Source organism: Elephantulus edwardii, unplaced genomic scaffold (genome assembly GCF_000299155.1).
Source record: "Elephantulus edwardii isolate Elephantulus edwardi_28Jun2011 unplaced genomic scaffold, EleEdw1.0 scaffold00185, whole genome shotgun sequence".
In the NCBI taxonomy this organism is placed as follows: domain Eukaryota; kingdom Metazoa; phylum Chordata; class Mammalia; order Macroscelidea; family Macroscelididae; genus Elephantulus; species Elephantulus edwardii.
This window is the reverse complement of record NW_006399935.1, coordinates 4,057,492-4,068,071: the sequence shown is the minus strand read 5'-3', so window position 1 is coordinate 4,068,071 and position 10,580 is coordinate 4,057,492. Positions and strand designations below refer to the sequence as shown.

The window sequence follows — 10,580 nt, the reverse complement described above, 5'->3', positions numbered from 1 at the left end:
ACACACACACACACACACACACACACACAAATAATAATAAAATAAAATAAAAAAAACAACATATATTTGAATGATCACGTGAAAAAAATATACTATCTTAACTTCCACTTCCAGGAGTTTTTCTTTTGCTTTTCAAGGAGAGGAGCAAACGGGGGCGGGGTGGGGAGGGAGGGGTTTGTGTGGGGAGAAGGGTGCAACAATGAATGAATGGAATTCCAAAATCTCTGTAGATGTTCATTGAAATGAAAAATAAACTAAATAAAAAAATAAATAAGAAAAATAAGTATAAATAAGTTTCCCCCTACAGTAATAATGAACAAATACTCAGTAATTTTGTCTGTGAATAAATGATTGCTGCTGTTCTGCCAGAAAGTGGGGCTGGACTGTCAGGAATTAAAAGGTTTCGGCATGTAGTGAGGGAAGATCTTCACCCTGAAACCCACAGCGTCCCTTTTCAGCAGGAAGTAGCTAAGAGAATACGCCATCCCCTTTTTCTTATGAATCAGGGTGAAGTCTCTCTCAGGGAGGAGTGATAGAGAATGGCAAAGGACACACTGACAAAGGAGATTAATCAGAACTGGCTTCGACAAGCACTGTGGCAATGGGGCAATTAAAACAGACATTTGGGGGGGGGAAGAAGAACGAACTGGGGAGGAGGGTAGAGAAAACATGCAACAATGAATGAATGAAAACCCAAAATCTCTGTAAATGTTCATTAAAACTAATAAAATTTAATAATAATAAAAAAACCCAAAAAAATATTTCAGCATATGGAATAAGGTTTTAATAAAGATCAGTTCTCTTTATCTGTAATAACTCCTACCACTGACTTTCTTTTTTAAAATTAATTTTAATGAACGTTTACGGAGATTTTGGATTTCCATTTGTTCATTGTTGCACTTTTCTCCCTGCTCACCCCTCCACCCCAGTTCACTGTTCTCTTTGAAAAGAAAAAGAAAAAGTCTTTCATTGGTATACAATCCCCCCTCCCCCTGAGTACACTCCACTACGCAACCTTCATTCTGGATTCTTGTCATAATACCCCATCATATATAGCTTTTAAACTGTTCTCTCCCTCATCTGCTTCAACGCAGTACACGTAATTTATCCAATTTTTCTCAGTCTTACCCCAACTCTGATGTCAGTCCCATTCTACAACAGTGGCACTATGCAGTATTTATCTTTTTGTGACTGTACCACTGACTTTCTTATTTTTTTATTAAATTTTATGAATTTTAATGAACATTTACAGAGATTTTAGGTTTCCATTAATTCATTCATTGTTGCATCACTGACTTTCAAAGTCATTGGGCACTACCATGGCTGGAGCAGCTGTGGGAAGCTCCAGAATTTCATGTCTGTGGTCTAAAGGATGGCCTTTCCCTGGGAGACCTCGTCCCTTCTCTGCTTCTAGCTGCAGGCACCTTCAACTCTTCTTCCTCGTTCACAAGCACAATCACTTTCTTCTCCCTCATCTCCCAGTGGATAATTCACGCAACCCAATTTTAACTCCTTTTCTTCTGGGAGCATGCCTTCCATCATCACATAGCTGCCATAGTCTCCCACACGTCAGTCCTCATAACCACTGACAGTAATGCTTTTATAAATGATAGCAGGTCATGGGTATAAACACATCTAATACCCTCATCTCCCTGTATCAGCCTGCAAATGACACTGCGACACTCTCCTGCAAGCCTTCCCCCCATCACACATCTGTATGGGGTTGTTGGTTTTTTTTAAAATGGCTTACATTTAGTCATTCAATCAACAAAACCCCACATTTTTGTTTCAGAACATTAAGTACAATTGATCCATGCCATTTATCACAACATCTCATCAAATCCTGTAACTTGCCTTTTCCTTGATCCATCCACTCATCTCTACTGACCTGCATTTTCCCCACCCTGTCTGCTTCCTCTCCTCATTCAATCAGTTATGCATGTCCTGTTCACAGTTGTTTATTGAAATGCACATATTGTCTATTCATCCATTTATTCCAGGTTCTTCCCTTCTCCTAATCCAGGACAGTGTTCATTGTCCATTATATTTCTGATTTCCTGGCCCCCTCTGCTAACCCTCCTGTTTTTATAATAGAGGTCTCGTGCAGTACTTGGCCTTTGGTGACTGAATTATTTCAGTCAGCATAATGTCCTCTAGCTTCATGAGTGTTCTGTAGTGTTTCACAACATATTCACAGTTTTTTAAGGTTGCACTGTATTACAGGAAATTTGGAGGACAGCTATCTGACCAATGGATTGGAAGAGGTCCAGATTTGTTCTCATTCCCAAGAATGGTGTCCCAACTAAATGTGGAAACTATCAAACAATATTATTAATACCACATGCAAGAAAAATTCTGCTGAAGATCATTAAAACCTGGCTAGAACAGTACATAGATAGGGAACTGCCAGATGTTCAAGTAGGGTTTAGAAGAGGCTGTGGCACCAGGTTTATCATTGCTGATGTTAGATGGATACTTGCTGAAAGTAAGGAATACTAAAAGAATGCCTATTTGTGCTTATTGACTATGCAAATGACCGTGTGTATCATAACAAGTTGTAGCTGACTTTGAGAAGAATGCAAATCCCAGAGCATGTAATTGTACTCTTGTGGAACCTATACCTGGACCAGAAGGCTGTTGTGTGAACAGATTGAGGGAACACGGCATGGTTTAAAATTGAGAAGGGAGTGTGTTAAGATTGTATTATCTCTCCATACCTATTCAATCTATATGTTGAGCAAATTATCTGAGAGGCTGAGCTCTATGAAGAGGAGTGTGGCATCAGGATTGGAGGGAGACTCATCAATAACCTGTGTTAGGCGGATGATACAACTTTGCCTGCTGAAGGTGAGGAGAACTTGAAGCATTTGTTGCAAAAGATCAGGAAATGCAGCCTTCAGTATGGATTGCATTTCAGTGTCAAGAAAACAAAGATTCTTACCACTGGACCAATAGGCAGCATCATGAAGGATGGAGGAGATTGAAACTGTCAACAACTTCATCTTATTTGGATTCACAAGCAACACCCTTGGTACCAGCAGTCAGGAAATAAGGAGATGCATTACACTGGGGAAATCTATAGTTAGAGACCTTTCCAAATTATAGAGGAGTAATGATGTCAGTTTGAGGATTAAGGTGCATCTGATTCAGGCCATAGTTTTTCCAATTACTAGCTATGCATCTGAGAGCTGGACAATGAATAAAGATGACAGAAGAAGAATTGACATTTTTGAGCTATGGTGTTGGAGAAGGAGCACTGAACATCCCATGGGTGGCCAAGAGAATGAACAGATATGTCTTGGAGAGGGTGCAGCTAGAGTGCTCTTTGGAGGCAGGAATGATGAAGCTTCACCTCACATACTTTGGGCATGTTGCTAGGAGGTGCTCATCCTTGGAGAAGGACATGATGCTGGGAAGGGTGGAAGATCAGTGAAGGAGAGGAAGACCCTCAAGCAGGTGGATTGACAAGGTGACTGTGGCAATGAGGATGGTGCAGGATAGAATAGGGTTCAGATCTTTTGTTCATAGGGTTACTATGAGTCATACTCAACTCGATGACACTTAACAACAGTATCCATTATGCAAATGTACTCTATCCATTCATTTGCAGAAGTGCACTTGGGCTGCTACCATCTCCTAACTGCAAGCCTTTCAATCTACAGCTGTGCTGGTATTCCTGTCTTGGTCTTCGTCTCCTCCTTATTTCAGTAATCCAGCCAGCAACAGGAATGGTCTCCCGGCCATCAGCAGAACACCATCACTGAGCTGATGGTCTCCATCATTGTTACATCTATTTAAATTTTTTTAAAAATTTTATTCTATTATATATTGTGTGTAGTCATTATGAGTTGCAAGTGACTCGATGGCACACAACAACAACAACAACAACCATCAAATCAGGTCTGACTGGTACAGGGGGAGATTGCCCCTCCTCCAGCAGAGCTTCTGGTGGATTTGAACTGTGTGCTTCTGGGATTGCATCTATTTAATTTTTTTTTAAATTTCCATTCATTCATTGTTGCACATTTCTCCCCCCCCCAACCCTCCCCGCCCCAGAACACTACCCTCTTGGAAAAGTAAAAGAAAAATTCTTTCATTGTTTTACAATCCCTCCCCCAGGTTCACTCCACCATGTAGCCTTCGCTCTAGACTCCTATCATGACAATAATACCTAATCACATATCCCTTTTAAACAGTTTTCTCCCTCATCTGTTTCAATGCAATATACATTATTGAACCCATCTTTCTCAGTCTCTCCCTAGCCCCAATGTCAGTCCTGTTTACAACAGTGGCACCATGCAGTATTTGTCCTTTTGTGACTGAGATACCTTGCTCAGCATAATGTCCTCCAGGGTGACCCATTTTGAAGAATACTGCATGAGTTCCCTGTTTTTCAATGCAGCCTATTATTCCATTATGTGAATATACCACAGCTTCTCTATCCATTTGTTTGTTGATGGGCACTTAGGTTGTTTCCAGCTCCTTGCTATTGTGAACAAAGCTGCAATAAACATGGATGGGCATATATCTGCTTGGATGTCAGTTATGGTCTCTTTGGGGTATATTCCCAGTAGTGGAATCGCTGGGTCAAATGGTATCTCTATTTGCAACTTTTTGAAAAAGCGCCATACCGCCTTCCACAGTGGTTGCACCTTGCATCTATTTAATTTTTAAAGAAAACTTCCTACTGTGATGAATGAACGCTTACAGAGCAGGTGATGTCCCATCCAACCATTCATGCATATACTGCTTTATGACTTTGACTTTTGACTAGCATTTCCACATTGCACCATCACTCTTTTCATTCTCGATGGTTCTTGTTTGCATTCACCCACTAGCTTCCTCCTTCCTGGCTCTGTACTTTACTCCAGAGCCAGTGCTGTGATTGTGCATTTGTGGGGTGGCCAAGTGCCTTTCATGTCCCTGTCCACCTTATTGATTGTTTGGACAGTGTGAATAAGGAATATCAAAGAAGAACTGACACCTTTGAATTCTGGTGCTGGCCAAGAATATTGAATACAGCACAGACTACCATAAGAGGAGGGAGCTCTAGTGGCCTAGTGGTAAGAAGCTGCACTGCAATCCTGAAGACATGGGGTTCAAATCCCCAGCTGCCTTCCATGTGATTAACTGCCTCTGAAACCCTGCCAGAGAATCAGCTATAGGTTGGTTCTGATTCAAGGATACACAACAAGAAGAATCAGAAGAAGAGTATTGAACATTCCATGGACTGCTAAAAGAACAAACAGGTCTGACCTAGAGAGAGTGAAACCACGCTGCTCTTTGGTGGCAAGGATTTTGAAGCTCTGCCTCACATACTTTGGGCACGTGGCCAGGAGGGACCAGTCCCTGGAGAGGGGCATCATGCTTGGAAAAGTGGAGGGTCAGTGCAGGAGACTGCGACCCCAGATGAGATGGATTGACACTGTGACTGCGGCAAGTGGAGGCAGGTGGGTCAGAAGCAGTGACGTTAGCTCAAGATACAACAGAGTTCAGAGCTACTGTTCACAGGGTTGCTATGAATCACAGTGAACTCGAGGGCATAGAACAAGAACCACAAGAACCAGAACAGGGAGCAAACCTGCCTTGGAAGCAGTGCTTCTTGGATGCAAGGATGGCAGACTTTGTCTCACGTACTCTGGGCATGTTCTAAGGAATGGCCATGCCCCGAAGGAGCAAAGGGTCCAGGAAGGAGAGGAAGACCCTGAGGGAGAGGGGCTGACTCAGCAGCTGCACCAGTGAGGTATGCAAAACAGATGGTGAAGGTGGCATGGACAGGGCAGGGAGTTGGTCTCCTTTTTCTCCCATTTTTAAAATTTGAATGAAAGTTTACAAACCAATGATTTTCATTCACGCTGTTATATACACTTTGTTTTATAACATGAATTAAAATTGACTCATGGATTACCATGTCTTCTCAGACACCTTAGGCTGGTGTTGAGAGTGTTTCAACCACAGCCCCTCCTGTAAAGGTGACTGTCTAAGGAGACCCTGTGGGAAGTTCTACTCTTGGTCCTGGGTCCCAGGAGCTGGAGCTGACCAGAAGGCATCAAGTAACAGTAGCTCAGGAAGCTGGGAGGTGTTTAACCTTGCCAGAGAGAGAAACACCCATTGTCTCCTGGTCAGGTGAATGTGCCTAAATCATCCAGAAAGCCACCCCACCCCAGGTCCACCTAGCACCCAGAAAGACCCCAAGCTGAGACCCCAGGCTGGTGACCATTTCAGAACCCAGTGGGTCTTCTGCTCTCTGCCCCCACCAGCCTCACTGCTGAACACAGCCAAGCAGAAAGGACATCACTGCGTGGAGGAGCTTCCTGGGGGCAGGACAGTGGTCCTAGTGGGCTTGGAGGCACCTAGAGCCAGAGGCTAATGTGCCAGAGGGGCCAGCTTACCTGGAGGTGGACGTCCAGCTGGAGCAGTGCCTGTTGCAGGACAGAGACTACTAGTTCCTTAGCTGGGAGGAGAGGGAAGTGTCCCGTCAGCTTTAATACCACACCAACTGGGCACGTCCCTTGCTACGCAGTAAACTGGGAGCTCAACCAAAATTCATAAAACAATGACAAGGCTCTCGGGCAGCAGGCTGGGGACTCAGGTCATCCCCCGATGTCACCTGTGACCTTATGATCCTCTAGCTTTGGGTTCTGCAGTCTCTCCCACCATGAAGTGAAGCCAGGCAAGGGACCCTGGATGTGTCCTGCAGGAAGGACAGAGCTCCATTTGGTTGTCCCAACAGCTGAGTGCTCCAGATTCAGATTGCCAGGCCTTTCTTCCTGGGTGCCTCTGGGTGGCCTTGAACCTCCCTTCTGCTTTGTAGGGAAGTATGTTCATTTCCTCCCACCCTATCAGGGAAAGTGCAGCCAGAGTGCTCCTTGAGGCAAGGATGAAGACCCTTCATCTCATATACTTGGGACATGTTTTTAGGAGAGGTTATTCCCTGGAGGGAGCTCTGGTGGCCTGGTGGCAAGAAGGTGCAGTGCAATCCCTTAGGTATGTGGTTCGAGTCCACCAATTGCTCCCCAGGAGAAAGATGGACAATCTCCTCCTATGCGATTCAGTGCCTCTGAAAACCCACTGGAGAGTCAGCTGCGGGTCGGTTCCGACTCTGGTACACAACAACAACAACGTTCCTTGGAAAACGACTTCATGCTTGGTAATGTGGAGGAATGGCGAAAGAGAGGGAGACCCTCAGTGAAATGGATTGACACAGTGACTGTGCTTTTGAGTCTGAGGTGTGTCAGAGATGACGAGGATGGCACAGGACAGGACAGGGTTCAGATCTGTTGTTCACAGCTGCACTCTATGTTTGGCTCAATGGCACCTAACAACAACATAAAGTGAAAAACATGGATAAAAATCCACTGACGTCAAGGATTCCTCCCCCAACACACACACAGTGACCCTGTGTAGGCCAGAGCACCGCAGCTCCACGGACTTTACTATGCCGGGGTCTTTACAGAAAGTGTGCTTGGGAAGACTAACAGGAAAGGTCAATAGTTTGAGGTCCCAGCCTCCCTGGGGGGGGGGGAAGACAGTCAGTGTACTCATAAAGATTTATAGTCTAGATAACTAGTAAGATGTGCATAAAGGGGAAGGGAAAGGGCGTGGAAGAGGGGAGGATAGGAAGGGGTGAAATGATAGACATGGCAGAGTTTGGTAGGCAGAGTGAAAGGGTGGTAGAATCAGGAAAGATCCAGTGGGGACCTGAGAAGGTGGGTCTTTATAGTACATTGTACATAAGACACAATGTATATGAATGATCTCAAGAAACAGTGTGAATGAAGGGGTGTGTGAGATACAATGTACATGAATGAAACACAATGTATACACATTTATGTATGCCCTGCAGCATAAATTAATAATTTTATAAAAGAGAGGCCAAAGGCTATAACACTGAGCCAATGACAGGCCGAGAAGGGGCCAGTGGCTGAGTTGAGGTGACAAACAGGGCAAAGCTAAGGACTGTGGTCAGTGGCCAGGCAGAGCAAGGGCGGCTGGGAAGGACAGAGGGAAGAAGGGACACTCTGTCTATTTCCCCCCTTTTTTTCTCTCTTTATTTCTTGATCTCTATCTTAAATTTTTGCCTATTGACTCAAGGTTGTACCCAGTTACTTCCTTATTAAATCATTTTAGAAGCTCAAGGGAGGGTCAGGAGGTGTCGGGTAGGATGGCAGTGATGGTCCAGAGGAAACCTTCATAGCAGGAAGCCATTTCATCTTTCCCTCGAGAAGGGGCTGGTGGGATAATACCACAGACCCTTCTGTTACCAGCTGAAGGCTTTAGGGGCGAAGGTGGACAAAATGACTGGTTTCTAAAGTCTGGGTGGAAGAAAGCACATCAGGGGTCCCTCAGGGAACGGTGGGCCGGGCACCTCCCAAACTCACACCCATCGCCATCAATCATGCCCCGGCTACTGGCAGGGCAGAGCCAGAACTGCCCCAGCGGGTTTCCGAGGCTATAAATCTTTCCATTTCCATCTGCATCTGAACACACTGGCCAGTGCACACGAAGCCAGGGGAGCCTCCTGTCAGGTTCCCACCTCCACTCCCCCACACCCTGCCTTCTCTGTGCACAAACGTCATGGTAAATGAGACGGGAGAGACCTTAAGCTCCTGACACAGGTGTGTTTACAGGTGAGGAAGAAGGTATGGCTGGTCCAAGCTTCCAGGATATTTGGTTCTCAGGATGAGAAGAGAACCAAGACTTGTGCAGAGACCACAGAGGAAGGGTGGTGGACAACTGGGCCTTCAGAGTGGGAAGGGGGGGGGGCAGAGCCCCAGCAGCCATGCTGTGTTTAGAGTCTACCTAGGTCATAGGGAGCCGTGGGAGTCAAGGCAGAGGGCTCCTGTGTCTGCTGTATATTGACATCTTCTCAGGCCGTGTGAACTGGTTGAAACCAGCAGAGCAAAGACAGGAGGACGGGCAGAGGAGGCTGCAGTGGGCATCCTGGCAGGCCACGAAGGGCACCTGGATTCCCCACCCGCCTGTGTGAGTCCAACACCACCTTTTTCCTGTCGGGCCCTCAGGTTCTCGGGGAGCACCCCCCCAAGGCCTCCTGCAAGAAAAAAGCGTGAGAAAGAGAGAGAAGGCTGGTGGTGCTATCAGGCCCAAAGGCTGCAATGCTGAACCCCTGGGTCCCCTGGGGTATCGGCCACTCCCAGAACCAATGTTCGCAGGCATTTTTCAATGACCCAGCCTCTGAGCATACCCAGTGACTTCCAGGAGTACAGAGGTCCCCCTGGTCAGGGCTCCCTGCGGTCAGAGGGCCTGTGGAGGGACAGAGCCAATCCAGAGCGGGCAACTGCCATCACAGAGCAGAATGGCCACTCCACCAGACCATTAAAAAAAAAAAAAGATACACTCCCAGTGTGAACTGAAAGTTACAGACTCCACACTGAGAGGACGTGGTGGGTCATACGGCCGGTGAAAGGCGGGAGCTCTGGACGTGGGGTTTGGCGGCAGTGAGCTCCTGTGTGCAGCTAGGATCATTCAGTGAGTGGTCACAGGTCCCTGCCCTCCGGTTTATTACTGGAAACTCCGAGCTGGAAGCAAGCGCCTTTTCACCATCCGTTCAAAGAGCTCACGAATATGAGGGCATCAGGGTGAACGTTTAAGTTCAAAATAACATGGGTTGGGTTTTTTTTTCTTGTTTGTTTGGTTGGTTTTTCTAAACACAGCCCAGGTGGTTACTTTAATCCACTTCCAAGAGATTCTTCTACACTTTGAAATAGGAGATTCTTATATTAGCATGAATACTGCTTCAAGCACGGACCTTTGAGAGTGTCATTCAGGAAGCATGGGGCTTGAGTTTAAATTGAGACTCGTAAAGCACTGGTTCTTTAGTGTATTTCTTTCTCCTCTGCAGCATGGATCTCAGGCCTGAGAGCCCTTGATCCCTTGGTGCTGTTTCAGCTCTCCTTGGGCTATTTTACACCCTCCTGATGTCTCTGTGGCCTCACGCATGAGTGTAAGAAGTCCAGTGAATTTTACAGCATATCCTCCACCTCTGTAAATTCATTTTTTTCTTTTTAATTATTATTAAATTTTATTAGTTTTAGTGAACATTTACAGAGATTTTGGGTTTTCATTCATTCATTGTTGCACTGTGTAAATTCATTTTTAATATCTACTGTTATTAGTGTCGTTAGGTGGTGTTGAGTTGCAACGTACTCATCGCTGTAGTGGCTTCTCAGAGGCTGTAAATCTCACAAGAGGAGAATGCCCATCTTTCTCCTGCAGAGCAGTTGGTGGACTCAAACCACATGCCTTTCAGATGGCAACATAATGCCTTACTACTAAATTGCAGAAGGTCAAGGACAGCAGCCTTCAATATGGATTGAAGCTCAACATCAAGAAAACAAAGATTCTCACCACTGGGCCAACTGGCAGCATCAGGATGGATAGTGAAGAGATTGAGATAGTTAGCAGTTTTAGTTTACTTGGCTCCACAGTCAACACTCTTGGTAACAGCAGCTGGGAAATCAAGAGACAAATTGCATTGGGGAAAGTCAGCTGTGAGGGACCTCTCAAGAGTATGGAAGAGCAACGATGTCAGGCTGGAGACTAAGGTGCTTTGCAATTAC

General features: G+C 45.6%; 1 protein-coding gene across 1 annotated transcript in view; it reads right to left on the bottom strand.

The window, feature by feature from the left end:
* The window catches only part of FUT3 (fucosyltransferase 3 (galactoside 3(4)-L-fucosyltransferase, Lewis blood group)), a 30,498-nt gene that overhangs the window by 11,412 nt on the left and 8,506 nt on the right, over nucleotides 1-10,580 (bottom strand). Inside the window, exons 4-5 of the mRNA XM_006896430.1 lie at nucleotides 8,978-9,052; nucleotides 6,393-6,454 (exon numbers count right to left, since the gene is read on the bottom strand). Coding sequence (XP_006896492.1) covers nucleotides 6,393-6,454; nucleotides 8,978-9,052 — 137 coding nt within the window. The remainder of the gene's footprint in view (nucleotides 1-6,392; nucleotides 6,455-8,977; nucleotides 9,053-10,580) is intronic.